We start from the raw sequence: 24521 nt of genomic DNA, 5'->3' as shown, positions 1-24521 counted from the left end.
GCCCCAATATCGAATAACTGCCATCACTTGCAGTTCCACTGGAATACCGCCCCCTCGAGTGTCCACGCGAAGGTCATCCCGAATCAAATTAATGATTTGTTGCATGTTATTCTTTCCGAATCTATACCTCGACCGTAGTGTGGCCCTGTGGCCGCTACAAAAAATATATTGACACCATAGATTGACACTAATACCAGGTTATTTTAATTCTAGGTTGAAAAGTAGGTTTTTAATAAATAAGCACTCTCAGAACAATAGATTTATTTAATAAATGAAACGATACCATTTTAAATTTCGCGCTGTTTATGTATGATGTGCGCATGCCTTAATGCTCTAAGGCGCATGCGCAGGTTTTTATTATTTTATAATTTTAATAAAATAAATAATTCAACAATTTCAATGATGAGCCCATACGGACCTAACGGTAAAGAATACGATTTTGATAAAATTTGCCAATTTTGCTATGGATGGGGTGCTAAAGTGTAACTTTTTTATACCTAAAATTAAAAAAAAATTATTTAAAAAAAAACTAAAGGGGACCTAACGAAAAAATTGTGGGACCTTATAGGACCTAACGGAGACCTATCGATTGAGGTCATTTTTGACCCAAAATTCTATGGATGGGGTGCTAAAGTGCATTTTTTTTTATACCTAAAATTTAAAAAATTATTTAAAAAAAAACTAAAGGGGACCTAACGAAAAAATTGTGGGACCTTAAAGGACCTAACGGGGACCTAACGATCAAGGTCATTTTCGACCCAAAATTCCATTGATGGGGTGCTAAGTTTGCACTGGTGAAAGAAAGCTTGAAACTTATAAGCGCTTATCGGCGCTTGTCATGTTCATATATTTTCCTGTCAGTGCTGGTAACCCGCGCAGGAAAATATATGAACATGACAAGCGCCGATAAGCGCTTATAAGTTTCAAACCAAGAGCTTCTTGGAGTCCACTTACAGAGGATATAACTTCATATGTACTCTGTGGATTTAAATTGATGTGTCACTTAATCTGTCATTATCTACTGTCATATCTCCCTCTCTTTCTAATTTCTATTCATCTTTTCTATTTTGAATTAAATTAGTTAAATCAAAACTCGAAAATAATTTTGAAAGTTTTTCTAAATGTATGGGACTTCCTTAACATACATGTAGTTGTTTTGGAATTTAAACGTATTTCTTCATTGTTGACTTATATGACAAAAACAATAATAAGGTTATAAAGTGGACTTGAAGATACCTTCGTATATACGTATATAATAATCAACAATTTTTGAGGCATTTCTTGTACAAATCAAAAATGGGTGTACCAAAGTTCTTCAGGTACACCAGTGAGAGATATCCATGCCTCAATGAGCTGGTGAAACAGTATCAGGTAATTGTTATAAGTTATAACTCTACGTGGAATACAACAAGCCTCCAAGCTTATCGTACCAATTTGTCGTTTGATGAAACTGTGTGATATTTTCCAATATAAAATAATAAGAAATCTTGGGTTGACTTTAGAAACGTGCGGCACGAATTTCGGCGCGATTTTAATTTTTATCGATCGGTAATGATGCCCCGAAACATACATTATTATAGCGGCTTTTCGTGCGGAAACGTGTAATTACAGAGAAATCTTTTTTTTTAATTTTTGAGATTATGTTCAAAATTGTTTGAGTTACATTGACAAAACTACAAGAATTGTGTTTGAAAGAGATAAAAAATGTCTTAATGTACATATTAAAAACCATAGTTCATTCAAAAGCATGTTGCTGAGGGGACAAGAATTCATACGGATTATTGGCGAGCATAATATGATTGTTTGGGGCAATATGGGTATGTTCATAAAAAAGGTAATCACTCAGACCCAGACAACCCATTTGTTGCCTCTGACCCATTTGAGTCCCAGTGGCATGTTGTAAAAAGATTTTTAAAAAAAGATAACTATAACCACCCAGCAAACTTCGGTGATAATATAGAGTATGTGGAGACGATGGGTGGAAAAAAATAAAATGGATCCATTCATTGCCATTGTAAATTGTATCAAACATGTATATAGACCGGGCTCCAAGGAGATGTTCGTTTGCATAAATCGCGGGCCTAAATCTGACTTCTGATATATATTGTATAGATCCCAGACATCCTATAGACAGATGTTGCCAACCAGTTTTGTGGTCCCCCTCCCCGCACCCCGGTAATTAAATATGGCATACAAAGAAAAAAATAAACATTTCCAAAACATGCCGCGTGGGGTATCAAATGAAAGAGCTTATTGAGTAGATCACGAATATATAGCATACTATAACATTTCTTACACTTTCTCTAAGATTTTTTAGAAAATTTACGAAAATGCTCCATTTTTGAGTTAACTTTAAACCACTAAAGATTGAAAACTCATGAATATATTTTTTAAATTATTATTCTAAATAATTAACAATAGTCCATTGTTTACGATTCAATAGTTCGTACAGTGAAATAGTTGCATGGGGGAGTGGGGGGAGCATTCAAAGATGGCGAGTATATTTTCAAGTTTATGCCAGAAATAAAGGCCTAATACAAAAATATCGGTGTCAGGGCTTAGAATAATTATCTCTGCACTGTCTTTGTGTTTGACTGAATGAAAAATATGGCAGAAAATTCTTGAATCAGCCTCTGTGTGATTAGATTTGGCATAAACTTGAAAATATACTCGCCATCTTTGGATGCTCCCCCCACTCCCCCATGCAACTATTTCACTGTACGAACTATTGAATCGTAAACAATGGACTATTGTTAATTATTTAAAATAATAATTTAAAAAATATATTCATGAGTTTTCAATCTATAGTGGTTTAAAGTTAACTCAAAAATGGACCATTTTCGTAAATTTTCTAAAAAATCTTAGAGAAAGTGTAAGAAATGTTATAGTATGCTATATATTCGTGATCTACTCAATAAGCTCTTTCATTTGATACCCCACGCGGCATGTTTTGGAAATGTTTATTTTTTTCTTTGTATGCCATCTTTAATTACCGGGGTGCGGGGAAGGGGACCACAAAACTGGTTGGCAACATCTGTCTATAGGATGTCTGGGATCTATACAATATATATCAGAAGTCAGATTTAGGTCCGCTATTTATGCAAACGAACATCTCCTTGGAGCCTGCTCTAATACAAGATTTGAATAAATAATTATTTAAAAAAAAATGTTTTTATTGTATGTATATTGCATACAAATTGTTAATCACAGAAACGAATCTGTCCACCCCGATTCCACGTGGTACTTGTCTGTCATACACTAGAGTGTATTAAAAAAGTCGGAGGCGTGGAGGAGCGTGGCATCCGCGTGTGCTGAGGAGCAGGCAGAGTCAAGCGAGCCGGAGTGGCTGAGGCTGGTTGCCAAAGGCGACCAAAAAGCCGAAGCTACGAAGGCGAGTGAAGACTCCTGCCTGCAACGAGGTACACGGGGGCAAGCGCCACGTTCTGCAGCGCCGGAGCAGTCAAGAAAGCCCATAATCTTCGTTATATTTCTAACTACATCACTACATAGTATAAAACAAAGTCACTTTCTCTATCCTTATGTCCCTTTGTATGCTTAAATCTTTCAAACTACGCAACGGATTTTGATGCGGTTTTTTTTAATAGATAGAGTGATTCAAGAGGAAGGTTTTAGTATATAATTTATTAGGTTTAAGTCAAAGCGGGCCAAGCCGCGGGCGGTAAGCTAGTATAAATATAATCTCAAAAAAATTAAAAAAAAATAGAAGGGGGGGTTTCCTCACCCCCCCCCACTTTATAAGGGGTCTCCCCTTACCTCCCCCCTCCCTTTCCCTCCCCTCCCCCCCCTTAATTCGTGCCGCAAATTTCTAAAGAAATACCAAATATTTAATTGATTTATAAATATATTCATACATTAATTAATTTTAGATACCAGATTTTGACAATATGTATCTGGACATGAATGGGATCATTCACAATTGTTCACATCCAGATGATTCAAATCCGCATTTCCGAATCACTGAAGAGAAGATATTTAAGGATATATTTCATTATATAAGTATACTGTTTCAAATAATAAAACCTAAGAAGTTGTTCTTCATGGCTATTGACGGTGTGGCACCTAGAGCTAAGATGAATCAACAAAGAGGTAGAAGGTAAGTCTTTAGTCCAACAATCTATATTAATATTTACCTTTTACCGTGGTTGCCTGGAAGAGATCACTATTAAGTGATAAGGCCGCCAAAATAGTTGTACTCTGTTCTATGTGTATTGTGTAAGTAGTTCTAAGGCTTCTGTACAACTATTAAAGAGTTAAATAAATAAATAAATAATATTATAAAGCTGAAGAGTTTGTTTGTTTGTTTGTTTGAACGCGCTAATCTCGGGAACTACTGGTCCGATTTGAAAAATTCTTTGGGTGTTAGATAGCCCATTTATCGAGGAAGGCTATATAACATCACGCTACGGCCAACAGGAGTTGAGCTAGGGGGGTGAAACCGCGCGGAACAGCTAGTGTGTATATATGAGTTTTATAACACATACAATACAACTGCATATTTAAAAGTTGTGGATAATTATTAATAATGTATCAATGAAAAATAATGTAAAAATGAAATGTTTCTACAGATTTAGGTCAGCAAGGGAAGCTGAGCAATTGGAGGAAGATGCAAAATCAAAAGGTATCAGAATCATTAGCAGATTAAAGATTATGATTTATAAAAAACTATTCAAGATATGGTACATATTTGAAAATTCACTTGAAGCAAATAAAAGAAAAAAAGGAAAATATTCAAATACCCTCATTCACAACAAAAGTCAATATTCAGTAGTTTTTAACAAATAACAACTTTCATAATAAAGTTTTAAACAAAATAAATGAATCTTATTACTTTTCAAACATATACATAATAATTTAATTTGCAGGTGAAGTGCTCCCTACAGAAAAGAGATTTGACAGCAACTGTATTACACCTGGTACAGTGTTCATGGCCCGTTTGCATGAGCAGCTCAAATATTTTGTTAAGACCAAGATGTCGTCTGACCCACTATGGTCCAAGGTGAAAGTTATTCTGTCTGGACATGAGGTAATTCAATTTGTGTTTATATTCTTAATTTTAAGCACATTTTATTGTTATTACATGTTTATAATAACCTTTCTCAACACAATTTTCCTAGTAGTTAAATAATTTTAATGGTACTTTCTAGTGTTTGATTTTACGCAAGTATTATACATTTAAAGATTAAAGATTTTAACGGATTTTAATCGCGATTTATTCATTATATTAGTACGCCGAAGTTTTGCAGTCTTCGAATCTCCCCGTGACTATGCTCGCTGCAAAGCGTGCGAAACATTGGGATAATAATATAACGTATTTAATTTTAATTACAATTACACAGTTTATTCATACAAATTATATTATAGACGCCAGGAGAAGGAGAACATAAAATAATGGACTACATTCGCTGGGCTCGCTCCCAGTCTGACTATGATCCCAACACTAGGCACTGTCTGTATGGTTTGGACGCTGATCTTATTATGCTTGGGATGTGCACACATGAACCACATTTCGCTCTACTGAGAGAGGAAGTAAGATATTTAAAACGGTTTTTTTTTATTTATTGGCTAGTGTGTTGATTCTTAATGTAATTTTCGACTTTTGTACAGACACATGCAGTTAATCAATTATTTATTTATTTCATTCAAATGAAATTATCACTTTTATTAGCTGTAGCAATAGTTCAAATTAAGAAAAGGTATAAAAATTCAATTGCGTGAATTAAGTGTAACATTTTGTTACTGTTTTCATCTTACGATTTTATTTGAAAAATTAAAATTAATAATTAATTTGTATTTAATGCACATGCGATATTTTATTATTGTTTAATATTTATTTCTATAATAATAAGAACATTTCTAGGTGAAATTCGGCAAAACAACGCAAAGAGCGACGAGCCCTGAAGAAACTAATTTTTACTTGTTACACTTGTCGCTTCTTAGAGAATATTTAGAGCAAGAATTTGTTGGGATTAAGGATAAATTACCCTTTGAATATGATATAGAGAAAATAGTAGATGATTGGGTACTTATGGGATTTTTGGTGGGAAACGATTTTATACCGAACCTACCAAATATGCATATAAGCAATGACGCTATGCCACTGTTGTATAAGACTTATATGACTGTCTTGCCGACTTTGGACGGTGAGTGTGGTTATTTTTATAAATTAGTCTTTGTTATTTTCTTTAAAAATGATTTTATAAGTATGTTTCACTTAAACTAAAAATACAAAAAAACAAGGCACAAATGAAAAAACTAAGAGAAAAAAGCATTTTTTTTGTCTTGGTACCTACATGCCACCGACCGCCTCCTTGGTACAGTGGTTGATGCGTGAGCCGAGCGTAGAACCGAGGGGTCCTGGGTTCGATTCCCGGTAGAGATGAAGAAAAAAAAAAATGTCTCGGTCTGGTAGGACACAGAAGGCTGATCACCTACTTGTCCCTAAAGAAAATCGATCAGTGAAACAGATGTATGCATAATGCATCTGCCCCTTACCCCACCACGGGGACGCGGGACTTCACTATACCTACATGCCATGGTATAGGTTTATTAATTAATTGTAATACAAAATATCTCATGAAATTGTATTAACCTAAAATTCCTACACAGGCTACATAAATGAAGCTGGAGATTTAAATTTAGCTAGATTCGAAGTTTTCATGCAAGAACTGGCTAAGATAGACAAGGAAAAGTTCCAAGACACATACGCTGATCTTAAGTATTTTGAAATGAAAACTGGAAGGCGACCAAATATGTTAGAGAGGAAAGAGGTAACATTTTATATTTTTATAATGAGAAAGAGTTGTTTTTCATGTTATGTCTTTAAAAGAAAAAAAAAAACAATTATTAGAAAACATACTACTTATTACAAAAAATAAGATTCAAAAGTCAGTTCTTCTAAATTTCGTAATATTAACATTATAAAAAAATATTGCTATTAATATGTAAATATCTCAGACCTTGAAGTAACACAAATTACAAACATAATATAATTTTCAGTATAAACCAAACAACGACGACACTTTCAATGTAAACATTGACGACATCAAAGCAAACAAGCCAGATGATGAATTACAAGCACTTATAAATGCTACACAGGAAGTGGTAAAATTTTGTCTTTTATTTCATTATAATTATTTCTTTTGTATGCCTTTTTATATATTTTTTGCTGTCTAATTTGGAAATAGTAGCTTAATTATTGCACTTGTAAGAAATAGAACTATCTAATAGTAAAATAATTTGAAATCAGTTGAATAGATTTTGAGTTATACTGTTGCAAACAAAAAAATATTAGCCACAATACATTTTTAGTTAAGTTCACCTTTCACTAAAATCTAATCTCATCTTTCTACTAAAATTACATTATATTATTGCAGCTCATAAATATATGTATATGTATTTCTTCAGTATTTGTATTTATTACATAAATGTCTTATTTTTCTAGATATAAATCCTTGCCTAAGATTTAGATTTTCCTCCCACTTGAATACATTTGATTTTATTTTCTAATTTAGTTTTTAGATGATATAATGGACGATGACGATGAATATGAAGAAACAAGTGATGGTAATTGAAATTATTTATTATTTAAATAAATTTACTTTCATTTTTTATGTTTTGTCTATTGACAAAAAAAAATATTTATTTATTTTTTGTTTTCAGAGGAAGCAAACATTGAAATGGAGTTTATACTTCACAAAAAGGATTACTATATGAATAAATTAGATTATTCTAAAGTTACTGAGTAAGTTTTTTTGATTTTGTAACATAGTGTGGTATTTTGACATACTGAATATTAAATAGTATCAACATTGTTTTTCAAACAAAAATGCAGTTTTCATAAAAATTTAAAGTAAAATAATATTAAACTCAGAACACATACGCATCACTGTAATAAAATCTTATTGTTAAGTATGTTTGTTTACAAACTTTTCTCGTTTAAACTTATAATTTACCAGCGGTCCGCCCCGGCTTCGCCCGTGGTACCTACATGTTTAAACTATCCTATCTCTCAAGTTGGATCGAACTGCACATGGTGTGCGAATTTTATTATAATCGGTTAAGGGCCGATTTTTCAATGCTTGGATAAAACTTATCCGTCCAATAAAGTATAACACGATAATATTAAAATGTCACGTAAACTGTCAAATACGGGCAATTAGAATACGTTTTTAAAATGGTAGTTTTATACATTAGAATAAGTTTTATCCAACCATTGAAAAATTGGCCCTAAGTGATTTAGGAGTCCATTGAGGACAAACATTGTGACACGAGATTTATATATATTAAGACTAGAGGTCCGCCCCGTCTTCGCCCGTGGTACATATTTCGCAATAAAAGGTAGCCTATGTCCTTTCTCGGGTATCAAAATATCTTCATACCAAATTTCATGCAAATTGGTTCAGTAGTTTAGGCGTGATTGAGTAACAGACAGACAGACAGAGTTACTTTCACGTTTATAATATTAATAGGATTTAAACTTTTATACACTTAACTCTATAGTGAAGTACTAGCAGACCAAGCGGAGGGCTACGTGCGTGCGATACAATGGAATCTCTTCTACTACTATAAAGGTTGTCCATCATGGTGCTGGTATTATCCACACCATTATGCGCCATACATATCAGATATCAAGGGCTTCAAAGATCTCAAGATTGAATTTGAGCTGGGAGAACCGTTTAAACCGTTTGAACAGGTGAGGGTAATTTGAAAAAAGTTTTTTTTTCTTGAAAAAGTAAATGGGAATATGACACAGAAATAATAAACAAAGAATGCGACATATTTTTGGGCAGTTATTTATGTAGTGGGGAATTTTATTAAAAAAAAAACATGACAGTAAGTACTTAAATAGTTAAATATAATTTCAATTACATTTGAATTTAAGTAAATAGCACACAGATGTTTTTGTCATAAAAGCATAAACTAACAATGTAATTCCAAATTTTGTAATTGTTATCACTTCAGAACATAAACAATACTTTTTAATCTGTGCGAAAATACCTTCCTCCAAGAAGCTTGCTTGGCAAGCCCACTTGCCAAGTTAGGTGTGAAAGGGATAAAAAACATACAGGCGTCATTCAAGGTCATATTTTCTTGTTACAAGTTAATGTTCATACTGAAATCTCCAGTGTATTAGATATAAGCTTCTTGCCTTCCTCTAATGTTTTTCTTTTTTTATTATAGCTATTAGCCGTACTCCCCGCGGCCAGTAAGCACCTACTCCCAACTCCGTTCCACGATCTGATGACAGACGAAGATTCTCCCATAGTACACTATTATCCAGTGAATTTCGAAACTGATCTCAACGGAAAGAAGAATGATTGGGAGGCTGTTGTGCTTATACCGTTTATTGATGAGGTATGCTTGACTTTTAACCGACTTCAAAAAAAAGGAGGAGGTTATCAATTCGGTCGGAATATTTTTTTTAGCTTTGATTTGAACTAGGTGCCTTATTGAGGAATGCGATGATACCTAAATCAAAAAATACTTTTTAACCCGTCTTAAATCTAGGGCACTAACAAAGACAATTTCAAATGAATTTATGTTGTCTATATAATATAGCACTGCACGTAAAGTTTGTATCAACTTAAATTGACACACAATATATTGGTTTTAAATAAATTATTCAGAAAAAAAAAATTAAAATTAAAATTACATTTATTTACAAGAATGTAGTTACAAAAAAGGTGTTATTACAATGTTAAGGCGCTAATACATTCTACCCACTATCTGGGTGTGCAAATATTTAAATGAAAATAAGTTAAATTTAAAATGAGAAGAGAATAACAAATCGGTAAAAAAATATGCTGAAGTGTGTTTCGTAATAACTACTTTTTATTTTGTTCTTGTGTGTATAAATAATACAATGATAAAGCATTCAATTGTTTTCAGACAAATCTTCTATCAGCCATGGCACCGTGTTACCAACGATTGACTGAAGAAGAGTTAAAACGGAATATGCACGGACCCATGATGATTTATAACTGGTCTCCAATTAGCTTAGGTATTGTTTATATTTAATTGATTATGTCATAATTATTTTATAATTGCAGCTTGTGTTCTTTGCAAATTGACCTGCAGCATATCGCATTTGTATCCTTTTTTTTTGTATTTACATATATAATATATGATAATTGATACCCTTCGATTTGATTACCCTATGAACTTCTCAGTTTTTAACATATTGCCAAGGAAAATTAAATTAAGTTTGGTGATCTTGCCTGCTTTTCTTTCCATCTTATAGTCACATTGTTTCTTCCGAAATACTGAGTCATCCAAAAACAATTGTACATATTTAATATTTATAAATAACATTTCTATCCAGGTCCAGAAAAAGCGCCGGAATATTTCCCGGAAATAAAACACAACTACGCGTTAGAACAGGCCGTATGGCGCGCGGAACTAGAGGTGCCCGGGGAAAAGTTGAAGCGTGGCATGTTACCCAATGCACAACGGGATCTGCTGTTCCCGGGATTCCCCACTATGCGGCACTTGAAGTATGAGGTAAGGTGCTAGAAAACATTTTTTTGCCTTTTTTGGGATAGAATTCCGGAATATACCAACAATAGTGTCTTGTAAAGAGCTATAGGTGCCCGAAGACAGGCAGAAGCGTGGCATGTTGCCCAACGCACAACGGGATCTGTTGTTCCCGGGATTCCCCACTATGCGGCACTTGAAGTATGAGGTAAGATGGAACATTTTTAGAGATTTCTTTAGACCAGAAGTCCAGAATATTCCACTAGTAAATGAGAATCACGCGCTAAAGGAAGCGGTGTGGCACGCGGAGTTAGAGATGCTCAGCGACCTTGATACTATGCGACATTTGAAGTGTGAGGTAAGTTTTACCTGGCAGATATGTTCCCCATATTTTGAGAAAATATTCTGGCAAAGTTATGGTATACTTTTCAAGGATAGTGTGAGGACAGGGATATGCGGTAGAGGAAGGCTGATAATTTTCGGCTTCCAATTTTTATCATCCTTAGTTTTTATGGTAATATGAAACATTAAAAAATATCATATGTTAAAAAAATGTATCCCTTACCTGACATGAATAAGCTATAATTCTTCCATTTACTGCATTAGAAAATTCTTCAAAGATTTAAACATATTTGATGAAATACAATATATCCCAAGATTTTGTTGATGTGTTAACTTCACTTATACTAATTTTCACAGACGCAACTTAAAAAGTGTAAAGTGAAGGTGTTCGATCAGCCCTCCCGTAACGAGAACATGATAGTCAAGATACTTCCCGAAGAGGACACAAACCCGCCAATAGAGGAAGTAGCGAATAATCTATTGGGAAAAGTTATATGGGTTGGATGGCCGCATCTTACTAGAGCTAAGTAAGTATGGAAAGATAGTATGTATAAGCAATTAACTAGTTTAATACTTTAAGTCTTATATCTTGTATTACTATAACTATGGGGTTCATAGTTGAATAAATTTAAGAATTTTTGGTAACTCTTTAATTGATAATTTATAACTGATAATATTTTTTGCTATACAACACTACTTTAATAACTTATATGTATAATTTTAATACATAATACCTAATGTAAATGTAAAGGTACAAAAAAATAAAATAAAAAAGAAATCCTACTAACCTATCCTATCATCCTATCCTACTTCCTACTTCTTACTTCTTACTCCTACTAATATTATAAATGCGAAAGTTTGTGAGGATGGATGTGTATGTGTGTGTTTGTTACTCTATCACGCAAAATACTACTGAACCGATTACAATGAAATTAAGCACACATATAGAGGGTAACTTGGATTAACACATAGGATAGGTTTTATCCCGGAAATCTCACAGGAACGGGAACTATGCGGGTTTTTCTTGAAATCACGGGCGAAGCTGCGGGCGGAAAGCTAGTAAATAATAAATAGAACATTTTAGTCAATGTTTCTTGACACTAAACGTACGCAGGTGACGAAATAATATATTTATAATATTCTACCAGAGTGGTGTCTGTATCGAACGAGAAATGCCGCTTGCACCACATCGACAAACAAAACAACGAAGTGAAGTATTCAACTGAGCCCAATGTTGGCAACATGCACAAACAGTGGATGTCGGAACGATCTACTGTTATTGAACAGTAAGTATTTATCGGCGAAATTCTAGGGAAATAAACTAGGTATTTTTTTTTTGTTTTAATTGGAATTAAATTCTCCCCTTTTTTCTATGTATAAAAGCTGCTTTTAGAGGGTGCTTAACTTATTTTAACTAAATTTGCATCTTATAAAGGTTTTAAATTTGGTTATATTTAAATTAGACAAATATTAGACAAAGTTAAAAAATACCGATAAAAGATACGTTAATAAATAATTGCATATTTCTAAACACATTCTTTTTATTCTAGCAACATGAATCGTTTGGGTATCGCGCTGGGTGATGTTCACGTCATTATACACGCAACAAATTTAACAGGTAACATTAACAGGAAGAAATGTTACCTATAAATTTTTATAAATAATTTATAGGTAACATTTCTTCATAATTATACGTAGGTACTATTAAACCAAAACGTACGGAGTTGTTTAGGTATTGTTCTCTATAATTTTTTATAAAAATAAAACAAAATATCCTGTAAAATGGAAATCAAAATATCTGTAAGAATAATAAGAGGGCAATGATGAAATATAATTATAATTCTTACTAGCTGTGTCTTGTGGTTTTACCCGCATTGCTCCGCTCCGGTTGGTCTTAACGTGATGATATATAGCCTATAGTCTTCCTCGATAAATGGGCTATCTAACACCAAAAAATTTTTTCAAATCAGACCAGTTGCAGTAGTTCCTGAGATTAGCGCGTTAAATCAAATAAACATACAAACTCTTCAGCTTTATAATATCAGCAAGATACAGAAATTTGTGCGAATGTACTTTGCTTTTTCTGTCTTGTTTAAAAAAAAATATGCGGCTAGATGCATTTTAAAGTTATGTCCTAAACTAACTAAACCGAACTGCCTACTGAGCCGACGCGACGGTCCCGGGTTCGATCCCCGGTCAGGGCAAATATTTGTGTGATGAACTCAATTATTTGTTCTTGGGTCTGGGTGTTATTATCTATATATGTATTTATTATATATTTATCGTCGCCTAGTACCCACAACACAAGCCTTAATTGAGCTTACTGTGGGACTAGGTCGATTTGTGTAATAATGTCCTGTAATATTTATTTATTTTTTTATTAATTATTATGTCCATTTTTAGGATACAAATACACGATTCAAGACAACACATCAATGGTGTTAGAAGAGGAATGGTGTGAAATGGCGTGTGGTTATGCACTCCAAGCAACAGTGGCTAACGCTAAGGCAACTATGTTGAAGCCCCCCGCTAAGTTCCTGACCCCAGGGGAGGCCTATCCTACTGGGGATAAGCTGTTTTTACTGACTATGGGACAGTATTATGGGTGTCTTGCTGTGAGTATCTTTTTGGTTCAATTTGTTTGGTTTTAATATCCTGCTGGGGACAAGTTGTTCTTGTTGACCATGGGACTCAACTGCGGTTGACCGGCCACACTGCACTCGGTCGCTTCGGCGCGATGGTCACGTTCTCGTTTGTTTTAAAGCAAAAAACCATGAAACTCATGCTAAATACAGAGTTGGTCCCCTTTTTCCTAAAGGGCTGTCACTTTTGTCTTTTTCTTTGTTTTTGTATTGCTTTTTCATTTTATATCGGTTGTGGGCTTCAAATGGAACGCTTCAAAGCGAGGTATCGCCGCATGAGTCATGTTTTTTCGTGCGTGCAGCCGGCTCTATCGAATTATAAGACGTTGTCACGTCAAAAAAAAGACGAGTTGCACTCCGGGAGTTCCGGCAGAAGTGAAAACTTGATTATTAACGTTGAGCATGTTTGATATTTTGGAATGGTATCCGTCTTACGCTTTTTCGATCAGGTCACGTGTCCTGACGCGATTTTAAGATTTTATACCCATTACAGAAAAAGTGCTCAACGCCGCTAAAGAAGTTTTCACTTCAAAATACGTTTAACTGTTGGTCTCCAGGTGGTGGGAGCAGAAGCGATCCGCAGCGGGCGCATCAAGGTGACGGTCCGCGAGTGCTGCGAGCCGGTAGCTCGGCCACACGCCGCCGCCTGCCCCTACAGGAATGCTAACCACGCGGCCGCCGCTTGTGGTAAGACACAGACATATGGTCTAAGATCCCAATATAGGTCGACCTTCACCGGCGTGATAATGGTGGCGTCTTGATTGGATGATAGAAAAAATATATGTATCAGTATGAGCGCTGTTTTATAACAAAATTGTTTATTTTCTCAACACTGCATAATTAAAAAAATAATAAGATTTTTTTAATAATTAACTAAAAATATCCTGTCCAGGATTTTTTCAGTCAACCCATCTTTAATAGATTTTTTAATAGACTACATTTATTATAAAATTGGTCTCATTCTATTATCACGCCGGTGAAGGTCGACCTATATTCGGATCTTAGACCAATACATACACACACAAATGACAAGTACACACACACACATCATCACAGGACATGGGCCTCCTGTGAGGGTACAGGCCATAATCCACCACGCTGGCCAATTGCGTGTTGGCGGATGACACATGCCGTCGAACTTTTAATTCTTCGACATGACGGTTTCCTCACGATGTTTTCCTTCACCGTTCGAGCAGGGGCGATGTTACAACATGCGCAGATAAATTGAAAAAAAATCAATTTATTTCCTACACGCTCACCTGGTCTCGAACCCCGGACTTATCGATTCGAAGTCCGAGATCTCACCACTGAGCCACCACTGCTCTTAGTACACACACACATTTATTTATTCAATTACACTTCTTCTAGAAGCTCTTTTGAATCGTCATAACATATTTTTAACATTTACCAATTAAATGGTAATAACACGCACGAACAGATTAACGCATTCACGCACGCACGTACACAATATAAAAAAATAACATAAATTAAACTAGTGTTAAAGTGTTATTTGAATGATTTTTTTTTGTTGAAAATATTACCATTATGCAAAAAAAGAAATACTTACAACATTGGTAGTCAAAAGTATGTAAGTGTTGACTTACATACTGTAATCGTCTTTGATTTTATTGTCAAAAATAAATTACATAATATTTTTAAATAAATACATTTATCTAGGTATTTCGACGCAAATGCTGTCGCGGATCACGGGCTCAGTGTTGGTGATACTCGGCGTAAGGAATGACTTGCCGACTGAGAATCAGAACAAAATCAACATTGGACTCAACTTGAAGTTTAACAAAAAGGTACGAATTAATAAAAGAATAAGAATGGCTGCAAGAACGTAGATTTTATTGATCTAATTGTCATTAAAAGTTTGCAATATGCCGCGCTGGTAGAATAAATGTTATTATAGGTTTAAAAAAAATCTGTTTAAATTTGGACGGAAGAAACATAGAGGTCATTTCACTATAATGATAGGATTATTAACCATCTGTAGCATGCCAGACAGGTATTTATGTGATTATTCCGGAAATTATTGTCAAACATAATTATTTCAATTAAAAATATCAGTATGTCTGTAATATCTGTTGTAAAAAAAAAGACGTGTGGCACTCGGGGACTGCCGCGGTAAAGCTATTGCATGCTATGCCTTCAAGCCACACCTCCGTGCCCGTCCCCGTGGGGAGCGTGAGGTTTTTTCGTTACGGAATTTCTGGATTCGGTCCCCGCGCTCAAGGCCCGCGATAGAAGCTATGCAATAGCTTAATAATAAATTTTTTTTATAGAACCAAGAGATATCGGGCTACACTCGTCGCTGCAAAGTGACCTCCATGTGGCTTTACTCGCAGCGTTGTATCGACCTCGTCAAGAACTACGCAAGGAAGTTCCCGGAGTTATTCGATAGGCTTGCCTTTATAACCAACCACGATGTGTTCTTCGAAGCCGATATATGGCCTAATGCTGTTGGGTGAGTGACTTTAGAATATTTGTAGCGGTATCGGAAAATTTCTATAATTTTTGTTTTTGTGTCAGCTATGTAAGGGAATTTGTTCTAAAAGCGCTATTATCACCCCCATAACATTTCCAAATATGCATCAAATTCCCTTCATAGTGTTCGATCTAAAGTTTACCTCTGATTATCACATCCTATGGTCCATATTCTCACATGCTAGCAAAACGAAAGATAAGCAAAAATTATACTAAAAAAATTCTCTTGACAATGAAAAAGAATCGCCTTTTTCAAAAGAAGTAAGGAACCCATCAATATTTAACCAAACAAAAATCATTCTTACTACGCGTGAATAAGAGCCATAATCCCCTCATCACGTCTTAAACTGTTTATTGTCCAAGCGAAAATCACTCTTATCACCCATTAATAAGGTCCACATTCCAGGCAAGCGAAACCGCAAGAAATCCAAAAGTGGCTCAAGTCCCAACCGCACAGCAGTGCAGCGAGACGGCAATGTGGCTCCGAAGCGCTGGAACCAGAGGAAATGAAAGCCATGTGGTCGGATATTAATACGCAATTGGTGGAATTAAAAGCGCAAGAGAAAAAGGTCACCCTGTCTGTTAAGTGGAATTTGCTGTATAAGGTTAGTATATAATAAACTAGTGGTCCGCCCCGGCTTCGCCCGTGGTACATATTTCGCAATAAAAAGTAGCCTATGTCCTTTCTCGGGTATCAAAATATCTCTATACCAAATTTCATGCAAATTGGTTCAGTAGTTAAGGTGTGATTGAGTAACAGACAGACAGACAGAGTTACTTTCGCATTTATAATATTAGTATGGATAAATATATGTACAATAATGTTTAGTAAATTGCTTTCAGAATGTAATTACTTGAGCATTAAAAGTAGACTAGTAATGATATGGTTTCTCTAACAGTAGGATTTTTTAACAAACAAATTTTACCAAATTATTTTGGAAATTTTGAGCAAATAATGTTTTATACACTATTTTTATTCGCATTTTTAAATGACGTTTATATTGTATTTAAATTAAAATAGACTAATGCTTATTTAAATGCACACAATTATTTTTAATTTTAAACATTTAACGCATATAGGTAGCTTTTTCGCTTATCATTGTTTTTGTACAAAAAAATGGTTGTCTGTAAAGTCGGTTTACTGACGATAGTTGAACGTGACAACGTCCGATTGTGCTTCTTTGTCGCTCGTTCCGCGCTCTCGCTTGCACTTCAAGCCTTACGGAACGCCTCAGAGCGAGGTAACGCCGCATGAGTCATGTTTTTTCGTGCGTGCAGCCGGCTCTATCGAATTATAAGACGTTGTCACGTCAAAAATAGGTGTTAAATTCCCACATATAAATCAATATGTACCTTCCAGCCGGAACTCCACGAGGGTAACATATCCCCGGACCCAAAAGCAGATTTCAAGATGTACGACCGTATTGTATGTGTGGCTCATAATATCACCGTCCCTCTCGGACTCAAGGGCACTATAACAGCAATATATCAGCCCACAGACAGCAATACAGTCAGATTATCCGATAAAATGAACGCAACGCCCAGTTATCAAGTTATGTTCGATGAACCGTTCACGGGGGCAATGGCGGAGGATCTATTTGATGAACCCCGGTTCTATAGGTGAGATTTGAAAATTATGTGTTGTTACGTCACTATTTTTTAAGTTAGTTGGTTTTATAATTAGATTATTGGGTAAAATGAATGCTACACCCAGTTATCAAGTTATGTTCGATGAACCGTTCACGGGGGCAATTTGGGGATTTGTTCGATGAACCCTATTTGTGTTTAGTGGCTTTAATAGTTAGATTATTGGGTAAAATGAATGCTACACCCAGTTATCAAGTTATGTTTGATGAACCGTTCACGGGAGCAATGGCGGAGGATCTATTTGATGAACCCCAGTTCTATAGGTGAGATGTGACGTCACTATTTGTGTTTAGTTGCTTTAATAATTAGATTTTTGGGTAAAATGAATGCTACACGCAGTTATAAGTTATGTTCGACGAACCCTTTTCTATAAGTGAGTATTGAAAATGGAATATGTTAATGTTTAGTACGTAATTTACGTTTAGTACGGAAATATATTCGTATGGGCGTTTCGATTTTCACTACGTTCTTATTTTATAAATAATAAATAATTGTGAACAGTGTTTAGATATATTTTTAAAGTTTAGAATTTAAATAATAAAACTTTTCCAACGTTCATACCTTAAAGAGACAGCTACATTAAAAGTAAAAATAGAAACCACTAAAATATATTATTTGAGACTTCTACTCAAATACATATTTCACTTATGAATAATCTATAATTACTAATAACTTGTTTTATTTCCCAGGATGTTACCAACAAACATGCTGAATATATCGTACGGGCGCAAACTCCGTACGGCAACAAAGATGGACGCACATATAGACAGCAACACGTGGGGTGTGTCACACCCGCCCGCGATACTGCGCAGGGACAACACACATCACTCCGCGTTCGCTAGCTATAGGTAATGTGTAAATGAGCGTGTGTGCCGGGCACACGTGTCAGAAGTGAAACTTCTTTACCAAGATTCAGAGATACCAATATCGTCGCCAACTCCAAGAAGTTTCACTTCGAAATTTTAAAGTATTGTGTTGAACAGTAAAAAAAATAGTCAAGTGCGGGTCGCACTAATGCCCGATTTCACCAGTAACCCCTAAACAGTCTCCTAAGTAAGGGTTCCTTATTTTAAGGGACCCTTCAAATCACTACCTAACCTAAATTCTGTTTCACCATCATAAGGGTCACCTAAATAAGAGACCCCTAGTTAAGTGACGTTTAGTGTGGGGATGCTACGCAATGTTAGTCGAAAAGTGAATCGACTATAGGATTCTATTGATATTTAGTTGAAAAATCACTTAGTTTATGTGTAAATATTGAGTTTATTACCTTAAAAATACATAAAACCATAAAAAACACAACTTTTTATATTTTGTCTAAAATCACACTTCACAGTGACATTTTCAATGACTCAAGTTGCTTCGTGTATCGTCGTCGGTATCCATTTTTAATACGTTAAATAGGATAAATATCTGTCACTTAAACGTTAGGGGATCGAATATTCACCCCCTAAATTTTAAGGGCACGATATAAGTGACACTTATCCGTCGGTGAAAGCAAATTTTACGTTAGGTATCCCCTAAACTGACTTAGGTGACACTTAAATTTTACGGGTTGTTGGTGAAAACGGGCATTAGGGTTCCGTGCAAATAAGCTAAAGATAAACTAGCAAAAACATTGGTCACCAATGCAATTTATGACTGTTCATAACGTAATTTTTTAACGAATTTAAACTGTCTCACTGTCTTTTAAGCTGTTGACTTTTTAATTAAAGTTCTTTGTTAATCTTTTTTTGAATAAAGTACATAAAAAAGTTGCATTTTAACGTTCAATTTGAAGTCTTAATTCATTCTTTATAGGTAATGTTTTCTAATTCTAATTTATATAAAAACTTATTTTATTACAGTCCGCCCAGAGAGTTAAAACCCGCAAATGCTGACAAGAACAATGCAAACGTAGCCGTTAAAAACAACGCTAACAACACTAGCACTGCTCCATCAAAGGTTTGTCATTTATTTTTATTAGATTTTCTATATGAATAATAAAATATTAATATTAGTGGAGATTTTCTCTTTCCGTGTTTTTGGCTTTTTTTTACGCTCTTAACTGTCAACATGACTTCACGCTCAGTTAATTTCATTTGGTTTTAATTTAATACTGTCAAATGACGTGCAAATGCTGCAAATGCGACAAATTATAAAAAAATTGTTTACAATTATCTATTTTTATAAAAATTGCAGTGTTTTTTTTATATATTTAACAGGACGATGCAACAAATATACTGCGAACTTTGTTGAAAATAAGCGAAAATGAGACGGATCAAAGCAAGCAAAATAAAGTAAGAATATTTGCAAGAAACTGTTCTTCAATAATCAAATACCTATACTTGTGCATAATATACCTAATAAAAATATATGTTTTATTTCAGAACAACCGTGAACAGAACGCAAATTGGCGAATCAAAAATGATAAACAACAGAGCAATACGCCGCCCAAGTGAGTTATTGTTTTTTTTTTTACAATTAATTAGCTTTTTAAAAGAGAAAATTTTGAAGAATAGAAAAGAATCGTTCATGAGGTGGGATTCGAACCCGCGTGTTTAAGACAAATCGTACAACGCATCATTTTTTTTTATTATAATTTTACATTATTGAATAAGAATATAAACCCTAATTTATAATATATAATTCTCGTTTCAAGCAGCTTTAATCAACCGTTTTGGAATATATTTGTTGGGTAAGACACTATATTAAAACTGTGTTAACTTTAAAATGTTAAATTAAAAAAAGGAATTGTTATTCTTGATTTTCTTTTTTTTCCGAACCGATTATGATGATTCTTTTTTTATCTAAAAGCATTTAAGTTTTGTCTAGTTCTGACAATTAAGTTTTTGTTAAAAAAATAATTATTAATAAATGTAATTGAATTCATAGAGCACACTCGCAACAAAATTGGCGCCAACCGAATGAGAATCTGTACAGACCGCCGGCGCCTTACAATGAATGGGCGAACAGTAACTATCACAAGGTATGTTATTTCACTCACATCAACATAACACTTTTTAAAAGAGATAAAAATAATAAATTTGTCGGTATATTATGTTTTAGTACTATTTTTAGAGATCAATCATCCACAGCCTTAGTTTTAGTGTTTTTGCACAGTATGTACCTTATGTAAAATTATTAATGGCAAATTTATTTTATTCCTTGTATTATTGCAGGGAATAAAAAGCTTTATAGTACATAATATGATGAATTAAAATACATTATACTCCACAGCCACCGCCACAGTTCTCGACGTACCCACCGCCGCAACTCGCGAACGTGGGTAACGTGAGAAATGTGGGTAATTTGGGTAATGTGGGGAACGTGGGGAATGTGGGAAATTTGGGTGGGCCACCGTTCCCGCCGTTCCCAACTCACTTGCCGAGTGCATACGCTACACTAGCGCCCAGCTGGACGCAACAACAAGTACAGGTAGATATTTCTGTTTCAATTATTCGAGTTTTATGGCTTTGTCAGATAGAAAGCGTACTTAGCGCGCGTATATAACAAGCTATGGTTATTGCGTTCATAATATGAATTTGCCAGTCAGTTTAATTCACGGCGTAAACTCTCTGGAAATAAGAGCATACCGTCAAATAGATATACAACGATTTGTATTCTTAATATACTATGCATACTGTAAATATGTAGCTTGTTTAAGTTTTAATTTCAAGTTAATTCAGTGTTTTATAAACATATGTCATGGTGTGATATTTTCAAATATGAACTCATTTTGAAGATAATATTGCTATTTCCCCAAATTGAATATTAATTTATTTATCATTTGCATGTTATATTTACATGTACACTAAGCATGATTAATTTATCGACACAAATAATTTTGATTAAAAAAACTGACGTTGTGGAGTTATGTTTTTTTAGTGGATATTGTTTTGGCATATCTTCGAATTCGACCAGATATTTATATATTCATACCAAATAAATTAAAGAGCGAATATAAACAAAAATATAAATAACAATTCCCTTATTCTCTAGAATCCTCAGTTCCAACCGCCGGCGAATCAAGCGCGAAGCAGTAACAACGTGACCAACCCGTTTGTACCGCTGCAAGTACAAACTAGTCAGAGGTGAGACACCTTTTTTATATTTATACTTTTATAGCTATAGTAGAATCCATTTTTGGGTGTACAAAATATTTTGTTAAATAGTTGTTTGTAGATGTAAAGTATAGGCTTTGATGAGGTATAATTGTGATAAAAAATTCAAAAATATAGCATATTGTTCCTAGAAATAATTTAGTTTTTACTAGTACATATTTTTTTTGTAGTTTGGATTTATCAATGCCAAAAAAGCCTGTCTCATGAAAAAAAAACATCGGCTTCTTATGAAATTGATGTTTTTTTTTTAAATATTCGCATTTGATTGTCATACCATGTTCTCTGAAATAGTATATTTTTTATTTAAGACTAAAAATACTTCCTTACAGACGAGTACACAATGTGAGCCAACCTCCGAGGAATATGGAAGGGATACCAGCTCCCAAATCAACACTTCCCAAGCCGCAGCCAGTGTTGCCACAGGTGAAAAATCATTTATTGAAAATATTTTTTTACGTATAAAAAATTAAATTGTTGTTGTTTTAAAAAATAGTTGATAGTAGTTACATTTGTAAATTGAACAAAATATTATTACACTATAATATATTTAATATTTATCTACTATTTAATTTTATCTCTTATATTTAGCCGCCACAAAATCAACAACCTGAGACGAAACAACAAAAACAAAGAAGGAAGAAAAGAATAGCAGCAAATCTGCCGTTCCAGGACTAAATTTTATGCGAATATTATTTACTTTACTGAAAATATTTTATTTTTATAATCTATTTTTTTGACATATTACACCCGCGCCAATAATGATTCGAATTTTAAACATCATTTCGTCTCATTTGCACACGTTGTAAAAAGCACGTTGTTGTCCCACTCACATTAAGACAATTTAAAATTTACTTCGTTATTGGCGCGGGTTATTGAAATTTAGTATTTTAATACAATGGTATTATAGGTAAAAAGGTGTAGAAAGAAGCAGCACGTCAAAATGTGGCTAATTAGCCACAATTTTTTTTCGCTGTCTCTGTTTCGCTCATGATATTTGAATCATGCCGTCTTACTTTGACATCTAATCTTGTGTGCGTTAGTGTGCCGTTTTTGAAGAACGAATTCTGTTTCTAACCTATCTATACCTTTGTACTTATAATATATTTGTTTTAATAGCAACACATATCATTTGCATTATAATTTTTAAATTTAGACGTACGTAGTTTATCGTAATTACGTTAGTTTGAATAAATTTAAAGTCTTCTATTATCTGTTGTATTTTTCTAAATGACAATCTGGTCTTTTGATCTTATTTTTTTAAAGGTTAAGTCGGTAGAATTAGTAAGATTAATGTTATTGAAAATGAATGATGCAAATGGTGATTATTATCGCAGGCAAATTTTATTATTTCGCCGTTTACAAAAGCTCGGCATTTTGTAATATGTCGAGAATTCGTAATCAGAAATTTTTCGTTTGGATAAGGGGGTGGGTTAGGTTAGGTTCGTGTTTTTAAAACTACACAGAAATAGGAGCTCCACGAAGTGGGGCTCAGTCGGCTCGCGACCGTCTTTTTGTAGAATTTTGGAAAAAGTAAATCCTCAGCATATTACCAAATGCCGAGGATTTGTAAACGGCGAGATTATACAATTTGCCTGCGACATATACATTTTGTAAATATGTATTATGAAATGTTCGTATTTATTGTGAGCTGTTTTTGTGTAAAGAATTTCAAAAATATGTTCCTGTTTTTAGTTTGACGTTTTATTTAAGTAATGCGTTAAGATTGTGTGACTAGTGTTAGTTTCTTTTTTTTATACCTTATACTTCTGAAAGAGATTATATTTATAAAAAAAAAATCACGAAAAATTTACTACTAACATAAATATATGATTTGTCATCAAAAAAATAAAATTGTGTGAAAATAAATAAAAAAAACAGCATAAGCAATGGAGCATTTATTAATTGAAATCAAATTATTTTCTTCAATAGAATCAAATAAATTACTTAATATTTAGGAAAAATTGTTAAGAAATTGTTGGCTCTATTTCTGTCTTTACTAAAGTACAAATGGATAGTATATTAGTTCCTATCTAAGTATATACTAAGATTCATTTAAAATATGATACCATATTATTAACACTAAGCCTAATTATAAATTCTTAATTCAGTTACTATTTTGGACAAAAGATTTTTTTTTCTTTATGTAAAATGTACATTCATTGTAAAATTGTTATTACCTTATAATTTTTCAAAAACTATTTTACTACTGTACCAATTTTTTTTATAAAATAAATCATAAAATGTAGAAATGAGGACAAATACATTGACAATCTTAAGTATGCAGTTTAAGAATTAAGAATTAAATGTTTGTACAAATTTTTGTCATAATATTTGGAATTGAAGATAGTATATAAGTGCGGCGTTAAATATAAACTTATTATTATCTGCATTTTGTGACGATTACAATTTTTTCGTATCACACGAAAATTAAACTAAGATCTCATTGGGTTGTTACACATGTAGGTATAATATCTCTCAGTATATGAAAATAATTTGATATTAAATAGCTCACAAAGTTTATTGATTAGAAAACTCCTTATCTATATGAATGTGAACTGCCTATAGTGCAAAATATGCAAGAAAAATTGTTTTTCACATAAAATTTGATAATAAGGCCTTATCATTTTTCATTCACTATGGCAGCAATATGCAAGAAATCCATTTTTTTCCTTTATATTATTTTATTATTTTTGTTATGAATTATTGTATCAACTTTATAAAGACAATTTATTGTAAACATTGAAACAATAAAGAAGTGAACAGTATTGTTTTGTTTTATTTCTCTATAGAAAATGAATAAGTG

General features: G+C 33.7%; 1 protein-coding gene across 1 annotated transcript; it reads left to right on the top strand.

Annotated features, from left to right (window-relative positions):
• The first annotated feature begins 1063 nt into the window (after positions 1-1063).
• pcm (5'-3' exoribonuclease pacman) lies at positions 1064-24483 on the top strand. The gene is made up of 32 exons (XM_090106796.1): positions 1064-1371; positions 3888-4114; positions 4587-4639; positions 4884-5044; positions 5383-5547; positions 5879-6161; positions 6628-6788; positions 7018-7122; positions 7533-7584; positions 7681-7762; positions 8521-8713; positions 9202-9375; positions 9910-10021; positions 10343-10521; positions 11194-11363; positions 11985-12122; positions 12387-12454; positions 13240-13451; positions 14036-14165; positions 15156-15283; positions 15767-15948; positions 16375-16573; positions 17329-17588; positions 18305-18463; positions 19463-19559; positions 19820-19894; positions 19985-20052; positions 20490-20583; positions 20835-21032; positions 21597-21688; positions 22048-22141; positions 22307-24483. Exons 1-32 carry the CDS (start codon positions 1297-1299, stop codon positions 22391-22393), a joined length of 4473 nt encoding a protein of 1490 aa, XP_089962922.1. The 5' UTR covers positions 1064-1296; the 3' UTR covers positions 22394-24483.
• The last annotated feature ends 38 nt before the right edge of the window (positions 24484-24521 follow it).

This window comes from Colias eurytheme, chromosome 11, assembly GCF_061535395.1.
Source record: "Colias eurytheme isolate Ceu_HAF_F1 chromosome 11, ilColEury1 Martin Lab GWU primary, whole genome shotgun sequence".
Classification (NCBI taxonomy): domain Eukaryota; kingdom Metazoa; phylum Arthropoda; class Insecta; order Lepidoptera; family Pieridae; genus Colias; species Colias eurytheme.
The sequence above is the reverse complement of the archived record's forward strand: the minus strand, read 5'-3'. Positions and strand labels throughout refer to the sequence as shown.